This window comes from Sceloporus occidentalis, unplaced genomic scaffold, assembly GCF_023333645.1.
Source record: "Sceloporus occidentalis isolate IW3139 unplaced genomic scaffold, rSceOcc1.0.p SCAF_3, whole genome shotgun sequence".
NCBI lineage: Eukaryota > Metazoa > Chordata > Lepidosauria > Squamata > Phrynosomatidae > Sceloporus > Sceloporus occidentalis.
The window spans coordinates 56,219,189-56,233,247 of NW_028316983.1; the positions used below are offsets into that span (position 1 = coordinate 56,219,189).

A 14,059-nucleotide genomic window follows, 5' to 3' on the forward strand; every position below is an offset into this window, starting at 1 on the left:
TCACAGGAAATCTTTAGAAATGTTGGGTTTAAAAAGATGCAAAGAATTGATGTTTGTGTGAAACAGTAGGGGTAAAACTTGGGTTTTGTTTTTATGCACATCTTATTTTGTTCAAAAAAGAAAAGCACAGTCGTGTGTGTGTGTATGTGTGTGAGTTTTAGTTGTATAGGCTGGATACTCTCCACAGAGTCCAGCTCTGCGACAGGGATGACAATGGAGCTAGACAGCAGGAACCAACCAGAGAGGGCAGCTCCCAGTCTATAAAACCCAGACCCAAGCAGCAGATACTCACACAGCCAGGAGAATCAGCTGTGTTCAGATATAGCACCTGTTACTGGCACCCATAAAGGGATTCTCCTGCTTACCTTTTGGATTTACTTCTAAATATGTTTTAGTTTAATTTACTGCTTAGGTAAATCTATACCTGCTTGTGGGGTGTTTGACTTTATTTCATTTGTTTTATTTACCAGTGTAAAAATAATTTAATCTGGTCAGAACTGATCTGGAGAGGGGGATGAGCTAGCAAAAAAGTGAGGGAGATGGGTTGCAGCATTTAAGAGATAATTTGCCTCCCCTTCAAAAGACAGCAAGAGAAAACTGAAAGTCTGACTCACTTCAAGATAAGAGAGAAATAATAGGACAAAATATTACTTGGCTGAAACAGTTCAAAAAGAACCCTCTCAAGGATGGGGGGAAATTAATCAGGCTTCTGGTGATCCAGTCAGAAGGGAGCTATTATTCTGACAATCTGATCTGAAATAATTTTGAGAGAGGGAAGGAGACTCCCAACTACTGAGCACCTCCGATTGCAGTACTGAAATTGGGGAGATTCACCAAACATCTTTGAATCTTTGTCAATGGAGAGGAATACCACTTATTTCAGCAACTTCATAGGTAGCTCTCTGCTGGACAACATCAATCCACAGGATCAGGATGCCAACCAGACTGTTCTCTACACCCGAGATGAAGAACTTGCCAAGGCTGAGATTGGGATTCTGGCCGTCATCCTGGCAGTGACTATGGTGGGAAACTTGGGTGTCCTTCTGGCCATGTACCGGCTGAGGAAGAAAATGAGCCGCATGCACCTTTTTATCCTGCACCTGGGCCTGACTGACCTGGGTGTGGCTCTCTTCCAGGTGCTTCCCCAGATGATTTGGGAAGTGACCTACCGCTTTCAGGGGCCTGACCCTGTTTGCAGGCTTGTCAAGTACCTCCAGGTGCTGAGTATGTTTGCCTCCACCTACATGCTCATTGCCATGACGCTGGACCGCTACATGGCTGTCTGCCACCCGCTGCGCACCCTCCAGCAGACCAGCTGCCAGGCTTACCTGATGATTGGCACCACTTGGTTGCTCAGTTGCTTGCTCAGTTTGCCCCAGCTCTTCATCTTCTCAGTGAGGGAGGTACGCCAAGGTTCTGGTGTGTTGGACTGCTGGGCTGAATTTAGATACCCTTGGGGAGCCAAGGCTTACATCACATGGATGACTTTGTGTGTTTTTGTGCTGCCTGTGGCTATCCTTACCATTTGCTACAGCTTAATTTGCCACAAAATCTGCAAGAATCTTCGAGGGAAGACTCAAAGTGGTGGTCCCTGTGTAGCAGCAGCTGGCATTTCCTATACATCCACAGGCCAGAAAGGAACAGAGTGCCATCCTGGCTCCCGGGTAAGCAGTGTCCGTACCATCTCCCGTGCAAAAATCCGTACAGTGAAGATGACCTTTGTCATTGTACTGACCTATGTGGCTTGCTGGGCACCCTTCTTCAGCGCGCAGATGTGGTCAGTGTGGGACAAGAATGCACCAGACGATGGTAAGTACAGAGCCAGATCAAGGGGTTCATCTTGCTTCTTTGATAGATGTTTTTGTTCATTAGGCTCTGGACCACAGTCAGGCCACCTTGTTGACCAAGTGTAGGCTTCTCTTCCAACCCAGAAAAAAAAGAGAGAAACCATTTGCACATACACAAACCACAAAGATGAGTTTAATACATACACAAAAAATCATGAAGATGAGTCACACTTCAGTGATCCTCTGCCTCTCACATATAAGTGCACACCAGAGCCTGTTTCATACACCTAATGTAGCAGAGAGAAATCTTTCACTTTTTCCTTCACTGATGTCAGGCAAGAAAAAGGATGAGGGTGGAGAAAGATTGATCTTCCAATACATACCTATATCTCTTAGACCATCCTGTAAACAGCAATGCCTAGGCTGGCTGTCACAAACATCTACAATAATATTCTATTGGTGATTGCGTTGCTCTGCATCTCCATCTAGCTTTCATTATGGCAAAACAGAAATTGATAACTGGAGAGATTTGGAGGGAAGTTGGTGGGTTTTTCTCTTAAAGCCTTACTAGTAATTTGCTTTAGAAATATCAATATATTATGTCAAAGTGGTTACAGGACCCAGAATTGCAGAGATTATGATTTTGAAGTGAAATCATAAACCTCATGTTATAGAAAAAAATGTTTGTTATAAATTGAATGAAATGTGTGTTAATCAATATGCTGTTGAATTCTACAGTACTTGAATATACTTTCAAAGTGCCAATGTCATTTTTCTGTGTACTTTACACTACCTTGAACTAAGTTATTCTCAGAATGATTATTTTGAGAGGAATTCTTTATATGGATGCTTGAATCCAAATCTAAAAATTTGATTTAGAAGTAGATGAAAATGAACAGGTAGCACCTTGGAAAGAGCTTGATCCATAGCCTGAGCATTTTAAGCTGAAACCTGAACAGCATGACCACTTACTAACAAAGGTGTGACAGTCTGTGGCGTTTACTGCCTAGATTTCAGTGGGTTCTAATGTTCAGAGCATTGTTAGGGAATATGTGTCCCATGGGGGGGCATGTGACTCAAACACCTTTGTAGCACCCCCAAGCTCCTCAAGCAATCACTAAATTTGTAAAGTACTTTGCACAATAATAGCACAGTTCTGTGTATGTCTCTTTGAAGAGAGCCCCTTATTCTTTGGATAAACATCTTTAGGATTGATGTTTTCATATGTAGTAAAAATTATGAAGGATGTTATTCATCTTTGAAGGTACTGGTATGTTTCTTTTTATGATATGATATAATTCTTTTTCAAATAATCAGTTTTCTAGTCAGGAACTTCTAAGCATCAGCTCTGGTTCTCTGAGTAGGATTCTGGAATATAATCTAGGTTATACAGATAAGTTTTCATGAAGCTACAAATTGCCCACTTTGCATTAGTAGACAGAAAGTACCATAAAACGTATCCAGGGCCATCCATGTTAGCCATATAGCAAAGTATAATATCATCCAAAATCCACAAAGTGATACTTTAACTGGTCCAGCCAAAATGCACAAAATACATGTTGCAAGCTTTCAAAGCTCCACTGGCTTCTTCATCAGGCAAAGGTGTTAAAATCATACAAAAGAAAGAAAGAAAAAAATTGATGATGTTAGTCATAGCCCTGCATTTGGTCAAGATATTGTTGTTGTCCTCAATTCAGATGGTATGGAAGGGTATTCATGTAGTTGGGCCCCTCCTCCTTCTGGCTATGTGGGTACTGGGAGATTCAGTCCAGGAAATAAGCTTTAAATTCCATTAACATTAAATTATATTAGCATTATCTTGCTAATGGGATTTAAAGTTTATTTCCTGCACTGAATCTGCCAGGAAACTATACTGGCAAGGCTGCTACTAGCCAACGCAGATATAGCCTCATGCATATGCTTCAAGGCAGATATATGTGATATTACTCTCTAAAAGACTGCCACACATCTTTATTGACATGGACCTAAAAACTGTACTGTCTTTATTTCCCTCTTTGTTTCAGAGTCCAGTAATGTGACTTTTACAATCACCATGTTGCTGGCCAGCCTCAGCAGCTGCTGTAACCCTTGGATTTACATGTTCTTCAGTGGACATCTTTTTCATGATATCCTCCACTTTTTTGCATGCTGTGGAAGCCTTCACTCCAATCTCAAGAGGCAGTTCTCCAATGGAAGCCTCTGCAGCCGAAAAACCACCATCTTGACTCACAGTCCCCAAAGTACCCCAGCTGCAGCTGGAGTTGGGGTTCAGATGCAGATGGAGAGCTTGAAAGATTTCTACCAGCCCTATGAAGAAAATGTGAATGATTCAGGGATACTCTAAACAAGACAGGTGGACCAAGGATTATAGTGCCAGTGGATGATATTCTCAATTTCTATTTTAGAAACAAGTGTAGAGGAACATGAAGGCTATAATTTGTACAGAGCTGAAGAAAGTCTTCATTCACAATAATTTTGTTTGGGACAGGGGTTGGGAAATTACTTTTTAAAAAGAGTAATTGGTTGTCATACCAATGCACCAAAAAGCAGTTAGTTAGCATCATAGCTGCATTTTAAAGAAGTAATTTCTTTTTGTTTATTCAGTAATGACTAGCCTGCAGTACACAATATATTGACAAGGTGAAGCCACATCTCTGTAACTATAAATGTAACTAAAACAGTTACATTTACACCAGAAAATTTTTTTTACAGGGTGCAACTGCCATTGATCCAACGCCCAGTCTTTTTCCAGTCCCACAGTCATTTCTACATTCTCTTTGCACTCCTTTTCTCCCACATCTAATAACAGGAAAGGAGAACCTGTTAATCTAGCTCATAGAGTTATCCACCCCACAGATCTCTGTGGGCAAATCTCAATCTCTGGGCAAAGTGTCACCCTGGAGGCTAACCTCAGGGAATCCTAACTAACTCAAACCACTGATATCATCTAACCCATGGTGACTCTGTATAGATGTGCCTGGCTGACCACCTTGTGCTTATTCTCCACCTCTGTCTTGCAGCAAGCAGAGTTCTTGCTAAACTTCTACATCATCAGAAGAGAAGAGTAGGTAAAGAGTATGCTTGAGCACAAGAGAGATGATCCAGGTAGACAATTTCACTCGCTATGGCTTCAGGCACAATCTTTGAGCCAGGCTCTTTCATGATTCTGTCCAGTAAGGGTCCATCAAATCTTGTACCAGTTCCATAATACATCTCAGAAGGACATGAAGGAAACAACCTTCTGTGTTGTCATTCTCCAGAAGACAGAAATTCAGAAGTAGATATTATTATTATTATTATTTACGTTATTTATACCCTGCCCTTCAGCCCTAATGGCTCTCAGAGTGGCTTACAATTATTATTTTTAATAAGACGGTTCCCTGTCCTCAGGCTTACAATCTAAAAGACACGACACAAAAGGAGATGGGAATGGTGGTGGGGAAGGGGATGAAGTCCAGTGGTTCTTCTCTCCCTCTGATGCCTGGACCAAGGCAGATGGACTAGAAGGAGGGCTCTTCTTCTTCAGGCTAGCCCTGATGGAGCTGGGCTAGCCTATTCACTCCCTCCCAGGCCGAAGGATGACAGTTATGGAGGGAGGAGCCTCTATCTTCAGGCTAGCCCTGATGGAGCTGGGCCAGCCTATTCACTCCCTCGCAGGCCAAAGGATATGCCTTTTGAATATTTGAAATTGAAATTAACAGTCAACAGTTTAGTTTTTTGTGGGTTTTTCGGGCTATGTGGCCATGTTCTAGCACAGTTTCTTTCTGACGTTTCGCCAGCATCTGTGGCTGGCATCTTCAGAGAATGCTTTGCCTGGAAATTTTTTCCAGGCAAAGCATTCTCTGAAGATGCCAGCCACAGTTGTTGGCGAAACATCAGAAAGAAACTGTGCTAGAACATGGCCACATAGCCTGAAAAAGCCACAAAAAACTATGGATGCCGGCCATGAAAGCCTTTGACTTTACATTATAACAGTCAACAAATTTCTCTTCTTTGTCTCATTCTAATCTTTTTTAAAAAGTTGTCTAAGCAATTGTTCATCATCTCTTGAGGCAGTGACCTTCATAGGTTAATTGTGTGTTATATAAAGAAATACTTGTTTCTTTTTGCTTTTAATCTATTTGCAATGGTCATGCATTCCATCCAAGTTTTGATGTTATGAAAGAGGGCAAATAATATAAGATAAAATAAAAACTCTCCATCTATTGGTGCCAAATTGCATTTCCATTTTTCTCCCTTGTGTAGATGAAACATGCAGCCCTGGCAATTTTGCACTCCAGGTGATTGCTTAGTTTGACACTACTGGTGGGTTGAAAAATGTTAAATTGGGTGCAGGGGGTGGACTATGAAGTCCTTCATTTGAGCCATGCTATAGTATAGAAGAGGTTGGAGAACTGATCATCTGAAACTACAAGCACTGGAGGGTTTTAAAAAATCTACATACAAATCAAAGCTGGAAGAATACAATTCAAGAGTTTATTTATTTCACTTCAACCAACACAGTGCCTTTTCATGAGAAGAACTTGCTGAATTCTCTGTAACTCTACATTTTGCCGATCAGAGTCATTCTACTGCGACTGCATCTGGACAAAATACTTATGAAGGGTGCCATGACTTGATTTCTTCTTGCAAAATGGGATTTCTGCATGCTTACCTCGCCTGAACCCTACCTGCTCTAGGCAAATGTCAGCTATAGCAAAGTTTGTAAAGTCAGAATGAATACAATAAGAAAGCTGAAACTGTCCATATCTGAGCCATAGTAGCTGAAGTTTTTTCAATATGTCATGCTGACTTCAGCATGTCACTATATTCAGTTTTTCTTAAAAGAAACTTCCTCTTCCTTTTGGAGGGCAGCGCTGTGTGTGCCATGATATACCACTGAACTAGATTAAGTCTGTACCCAAGGTATTAAATGTGTTATATAGTAATGGTTTTTAAGGTCAGAACTACTGGCATATTCTATTTCATGAATGTGAAGGGGAACTACTGGTCCTTCAAAGGCTTTTATGCACCACTGAGCCACCATTATATTGCCTGCATCCAGTGTGAATTAATAAACTCTTAAAGATTACTTCTTTTCCTTGCAAAAAGCTATTGTCAACCACACAGGGCTGTGACAACATCCAATTTCAGAAGCGTCTATGAAATTTTATACACACACATCCCCCCACATATACACTCTCATCTCTCATATGTGTGTTGTTGTTGTTGTTGTTGTGTCTTCAAGTCATTTCTAAGTTAGTGAACTTTCTAAGATAGGTGAACCTATCATGGAGTTTTCTTGTCAAGATTTATTCAGAGGGGGTTAGCCTTTGCTTTCCTCTAAGGCTGAGAGAGTGTGACTTGTCAATGGGCTTCCATGGCCAAGTGGGAATTTGAACCCTGGTTTCTGAGTATCCTAGTGCAACACTCAGACCTCTTCACCATGCTGACTCTTTCTCTTTCATTATAACTGAAGGAGGTTCTAAGGTATAGTTGAGCTGCAGCTGATTGATACTTCAAACTGTCAGCTTGGAAAAAATGTTCATTATCACAAGCAAAACTGTAATGCAAAAGATGGACAGCTAGGTCTGTTTATCTCTGACATTTCAGACAGATAAATATATGCATTGTACACTGGCATTGATTAGCTGGGAGTCCACAAAAGAAGCTTGATTGTCTATACTGTCTCTCTGGCTTCAAAAAGCACTAGATTGCTAATGAAAACCCATTGGCCAAATCAATATGTGCTTCATTCTGTCTTAACTGACACCATCAAGGCAGCAGCTGTTAATATGCTTGTATTTTGAGTTATGGTTGTAGATGTCTGTCGTCAGGTGGTATGAACAGTTGCTTTCATGTCTCCTTCTTTCACTCCACGTTATACACTTCACACTCACACCAATAGCAAATTTCCAAATGACTGCGGGCTGATAAGGCAGAAGGTGCATCTATAGAAATAATGTAGGCGGGTTACAGACCGCCTATTTGGGGCGGGCTGTACCCGCCCCTTTCCCCAGTGTATCGGGGCCTCAGTGGGCAGAACGGCAGCCGCTGAGGCCCCGATCCGCCGCTTTTCAGGCTGCGAGGAAGCAGCAAAACGCCGCTTCCCTGCAGCCTGAAAAGGGGTGTCCTTGGAGCTTCAAGCCTCAAGGACACCCCGCGGCGGCGGGGAGGGGGAGAAAGGGGCCGCTTGGCCCCTTTCTCCCTTGCTTCGCTGGGCGCAGCCATCTGAAGGCTGCGCCCAGCGAAACAAAGCAGCGTCTCAAACCAGGAACGAGCTCCGAAACGGAGCTCCTTCCTGGTTTGCGCAAAGGGCCGCCGTCATTTTTTACGTGCAGAGCACGTATTAGGGTTAGGGAGGTGCGGAAGCACTGCACCTCCCTAACCCTAGTACGCGCTCTGCGCGTACTTTAATGGCGGTCTATAACCCGCCGTAGTTTGACAGCACTTTAAATGCCATGGGTCCATCCTACAGAATCCTGGGATTATTAGCTTATTGAGGCACCAACACTCTTTGGCATAGTAGGCGAAAGACCTTGTAAAACTACAAATCCCAGGATTCCATGGAATGGAACTAAAACACTTATCCAGAAGGTTCCATGGTGGGGGAAAGGCTACTACAGAGTCTTAGCTCAGAATCAGAACTTCTAGTTGCATGGAGGTCCCAACTGTACAGAGTCTTGTGCAAAAGCAGATGCACATACATAACCCCTCCACCCTCCATGTGTGTATGTGTGTTCAAGTTGCCTATTGAATTATGGCAACCCCATGAAGTCATAGGGAGTTCTTAGGCAAGGAATACTCTGAGGTGTTTTTGCCAGTTCCTTCTTCATAAATACGCACCTGGTTTTCATTGGCTGTCTCCCATCCAAATACTAATCAGGACTGATCCTGCTTAGTTTCCAAGATCAGATAAGATTCTTGTGACTTTAGAGTGCTTTCCCTCTGTAGCTGTTTACAAATAAACTTTCCCTCTGTAGCTGTGTACAAATTGTCTACCTCCTTTATGGATAGAGAAACTGGGGAGATAATTCCATCAAATTCTCCAGGTTTCAGCAACATTTTCTCACAGGTGGGGCTAGCCATGAGCACTGTCATATAGCTTTGTTCTTGTTCATTTTCCCCCATGTAAATGCAGCAATGAAAATGTGGTGTGACACCGCACGCTGTCTGGTCAGGTGGGTGGCGTGGGGGTGGAGTCGGGGCAGCCGGCGTACAGTCACCACACCCCCACTCTGTCCCCCACACCGGTTCTTTATGCCGGTCTGTACAGGGCCTCAGTCTACAAAAGCTTAAGCTACAAACGTCTTTCTCGCAGTTAGTCTTGGTGCTACAATATTTTTTTGCACACCCTGTGATGGTTAATTGCAAGAAATTTGCAAGATCCACAGGGGATCTTGGAACCAAACCTCAGCGTATAACAAGGGTCCACTGTACTATTGGAGAAATACTGTTTGGAATGGAGAGAGCTTGGAGGTATGCAGATCTGTGGCCACTTGACTGGAAAGAGAATAATGAACAATGTCTTGAGCAAATTGTAGAAATGCCAGGATATAAAGGTTACTATTAAATGTGCTATATAATGGTGCAAAATTCACAATGAATAAGCTGGAAAACTGCCACCATTGTTCCCAGCACCTGCCACCTAAGGCAGCAGCCTCATTGTGCTTCATGGGAAGACTGACCAGAGGATACCAGCTCCTGCAGCCCACCCCAGCCTAAGCAAGTGACTTTTAAAAACCTGTGTTAAAAACTTGACAGCCCCAAACCAATAAAAGCCTTGATACAGTTAACAATATTGCTTGCTCCATACTGGAAATGTTGAATTCATAATAAAACTAAGGGGTGTACAACTAAAGATCTGAATGGCTATATAAAGTGGATATGTGAAATTCAATTCAGGTGTTTTTTTAAAAAAACCTTTCCTTATTTCTTCTGAACAATATCACAGGGTCCGTATTTTTCTATGGCCTTTTGAGGTTTTTGCTCAGGCCAAACTGCATTGGTCTTCAGCTGTCTGTTACTGATCTTTCTTTTTTAACATTTAGAATATGGGTGGGAATTTTGGAACTCTTTTAAGATATTGTTCAGCTGAATCCTTCAACATTTCCTACATTGGCTAGCGCTGCTGGAAGTTACAGTCCAATAACAATTGGAGGGCTGCTCCATTTCCACCCCTGATTTAGAATGTTTGGCCTAAATCCAATTACTAGTCCCACCTAGAATAGACTCATTGAGTTAAATGCAGAATGGTAAGTCAACACTTACATAAATTCCATTGCTTTAGTCAGCATTCTCCAGTTGGGACTAGCAGCTGGGTTTATGCCTGAGTGCATATTCTGAGTTATCACAGCTCAGATATATCAATGGTTCAGCTTGACAGTTTGTATGCAGCTTAGTACATATAATATATAGCATTTCATTTACCAGCCGAGGCTGCAAAATATATTACATAAGGAATTTGATCCTTTTGGTTGCATTATCACCCCAAATAAAAGTTAGGTAGGAAGCTAAGAACAAGCCATGATAACGTTTATTGAGAATCCTATCAGGCCCTTTGTCACATCATTTCTTGAATAATAATAATAATAACTTTATTACGGCCATTTGGCCAGCACAATTACAAAATTCCAATTTAAAACACAACATAGTTCATGTACAGGCAGATTGGAGAGTATAAACAAATGACAGTCTATAAAAAGTAAGGATAAAAAGCAAGGATAGGACTGCACGATCAGGCAAACACACAACAATGAGTAGGCTGCCATCACCTCGCAAACAACTCTATCCTATTGTGTAATAGAGCACCACATTCAAGACATATTAGTTCAAAACCACAATCATATCTTCTATCCAAGCAAGAGTTAAACTACAAAGTGCCATTAATCAGATGCAACTGATTGGGGTAACTTCATTAGACTTTAGTCCCCAACTAGATTAGTTTGATGGTATGGTAAAATACGGCCATACCTCCTCATTTACAAATTTTACCGTTAAATCAAGCCATCTATACATATTTTGAGATTATATTATAACATATTACATCTGTTTAACAAACTGTTTATGATTTGCAATGGCAGCTGCAAAAAATTGTGCAACTTTTTGCGTTATACCTTCCTTCTGATCTGCAAGTAGAAAATTTGTATAAAATTTCTCTTGTCTGCCTGGAAACTGCAACACAATTGGTGTTATATATAAAGCACGTATTCATTTCTTGAATTAGAACTCAGTGGATAAAAAGATGGCTGGAAATCAATTTTCTGTTTCTAGGGTGACACATTCTCATAGTGTGCCTTCACATTTAGATCTTCATAGGCATCTCCAGTGCTGGTAGCACACATGGGCTCTTCGAACACAAGGGTTGTATAATTGACATCATCAGAATCAGAACTCTGCGACATTGGGAAAATAAGCTAAAATTCAAATCAGAGAAATGGCCAATTCTGATTCAAGCATAGCAGCTGGAGAATATCAGTAATATCACTAAAATGGCACTGTGCGACTAGGCCAGTTTTCTGTTAGGATATATGAAATGTCTGCTAGTTATCCTGATCCAGGGGTGTTTAGGACTGTGTATTCGTGGTAATAGAGGTATAATATGCACTGCAAAAATAATGCAGTTTGAAACAGCTTTAACTGCCATACTACAGAATTCTATGAAGTTTTGTGAAATATTTAGTCTCTGTCAGAGAGCTCTGGAGTCACCACAAAATGAACATTCCAGGATTCCATAGCACTGAGCCACAGAAGTTAAAGCTGTGTGAAACTGCATAATTTCTGCAGTGCAGATTAGATCTGAGACTCTGCCACTGCCTGCTTTAAGAAATGACCTGAACCTAGCATTATTACCCAGTTCTGTATTTTAGTTCTGAATAGATAAAGTAGCATCATAGGCCTCAATCCTACATTCTCTCAGCATAGCATAAATACCCACATGTGGACCTATGCTACATTGAGCCATATACCCTCTGTCTGACTTACTGATAAGATCTTGAAGCCAGCTCTCATGACCACTCTGTACTTTTCAGCAAGCAGGCAGGCTCAGAGAAGCATCTGGCCTCATCTTTGTAGCCAGACCCAAAATGATCGTGGCAGCACTGAAGGGCTTTGGCATGTGTAAGGGAAACGTATGCATGCAGATATCCCTAACATAATTCTGGCCATAATGTGCTTTAAAAAAGAAAAAAACAACGAAAAAACCTTTTACATTTTGCTAATGGTTATTACTAAGGTAGGCAAAGTGTATGTGTGTTGTGTTGTTGTTGTTGTTGTTGTGTGCCTTCAAGTCATTTCCATCTTATGATAACTCTAAGACAAACTTATCATGAGGTTTTCTTGGCAGATTTCTTCAGAGTGGGTTTGCTATTGCCATCCTCTGAGGCTGAGAGTGTGTGAATGTGTGTGTATGTATTGGCCTACAGCAGTGATAGTTTGTGGCTGTGAACCAGCATGGTGTAGTGGTTTGATCATTGGACTATGATACTGGAGACCAGGGTTCAAATCCTTGCTCAGCCATGGAAACCCACTAGATCAGTGTTTCCCCAATTCTGGTCCTCCAGGTGTTTTGGACTACATTTCTCAGAAGCCCTATCCAGTGATCACCTTAGGGTGGCCATATGTTGGAAACAACCAGAAGGCACACAACAACAGCAACAACAAAGTTTGTGGCTCCTGTCTATTTGGGGTGGTGAATCCATGGTTTAAAGCAGAGGTTCCCAAACGGTTTATCCTTGTGACCCCCTTTAAATCTACATGTGGACACTGTGCACCTCTCCATTACACAGTACACAAATAAAAATGCGTATTTAGTGTGTGCAATTTAATTTGCACATTCAGGTCTATTACTATTTTAACATTTAATAAGGAAATAACATCAAAACAGAACAGGTTTATTGAAATAAATTCAATATTTAACTCAACACATGTGTAAAGTTTAAACATATAAAAAGTTTGGGAAGAGGAGGAGGTTTCAGGGCTTCCAAGTCTCATGCCCCACTTGAGCTACTTTTACGCCACCCTGGGGGTCCCACCCCACCTTTTGAAAACCTTTGGTTTAACCTACACTAAAGGTGCTCTCCAAAGTGCTGAACTCTATTCCTAAATAGGCTTAGCACCTTGGATAACTAAATAAATTTATGCATCTTTCTCCCCAATAATGTGGGAACCACTGAGCTACAGCTCCCATAATTTTCCAGCTATCATGGTTGCTGGCAGTTCCACACATGCCAAGCTTGCATTTGATTGTGCACATTCCAGGAGATATCTGAATGGAAAACAGTTTATGAGCTTCCTGTTTTCCCTCAATATCTGTTGTAATGCAAATCTAATGGAGAGGTTTGCAAAATCTTTTAATCAGCCACAGGATCAATATCCCCCTGTTAATTTATTAGAGCAACATTTTTTTTAATTGTGTTTTTTTCTACATTGATTTCTTCCATCAAAGTACACCATAAAAGTTCTAATTATCTGAACTTGGACTACATCAACATCTCGCTATTGTATACCCATATATTCAAAATATATCTTTGATGTCTATGCAATGCTATGTAATCTGCTTGCTCATTTAAACTAAATGCTTTACAATGTCCTCCCGTGCATCTTTCTTCTCTATGTATATAGAAGATAAGGAATGTTAAAATCTTTATTTTGGAAACTAGAGAGTGATTCTAAGCCCAAATCCTCACAAATGCACTGCCCCTCTAGGACCTGGTATATTAGAATAAGATTAGCACAAGCAGAGCAATTTCATTTGAATGCATGTTAGATTGTGTGGAAATTACCTGTCTAGTGAAAGAGAGCTGTGAGCTTCCTCGTCTGCTACCTAAGAGCAAAGTATATCAATATTACTTCCAAAACAATTTCTGTATTTCACATAAGAAAAAGGAAAAAGACAAACAGTAGAGACTAGATTTGAAAGTGGAGATAGGTCCTGAGAGGTCACAGATAGATGAGGCCAATTAAATTTAAACTCAGTGCAGACAAGACACGGAGAGCAGAAAGTTCCTGAATCCATTAAATGCTGTTATACAGTGGATGAGCCAGTGTGCTATAGTGGTTTGAGTGTTGGACTATGAACTTTATCACATGGGGAAAATCGGGGGTTTAAACAGTGATTATCCCATGAAAATTGCATGATCATAAGTTTTTCACTTGATGTCACGATTAAAGAGCCAGACACTAAACAGCAACAAATTAACTACAGGAAAATCCCATTAATGATTTGTTGCTGTTTATTGCCTGTTTATTCCCGGGATAATGACTCTTTAATTGTGATGTGTGTGAAAATCTTA

The 14,059-nt window shown here is 41.1% G+C and overlaps 1 protein-coding gene across 1 annotated transcript; it reads left to right on the plus strand.

Annotated features, from left to right (window-relative positions):
• The first annotated feature begins 857 nt into the window (after positions 1 to 857).
• LOC149315962 (vasopressin V1b receptor-like) lies at positions 858 to 4,131 on the plus strand. Its single transcript, XM_089518574.1, has 2 exons — positions 858 to 1,809; positions 3,812 to 4,131. The coding sequence occupies exons 1-2, from the start codon at positions 858 to 860 to the stop codon at positions 4,129 to 4,131; spliced, it is 1,272 nt and encodes a 423-aa protein (XP_089374700.1).
• Positions 4,132 to 14,059: the final 9,928 nt, after the last annotated feature.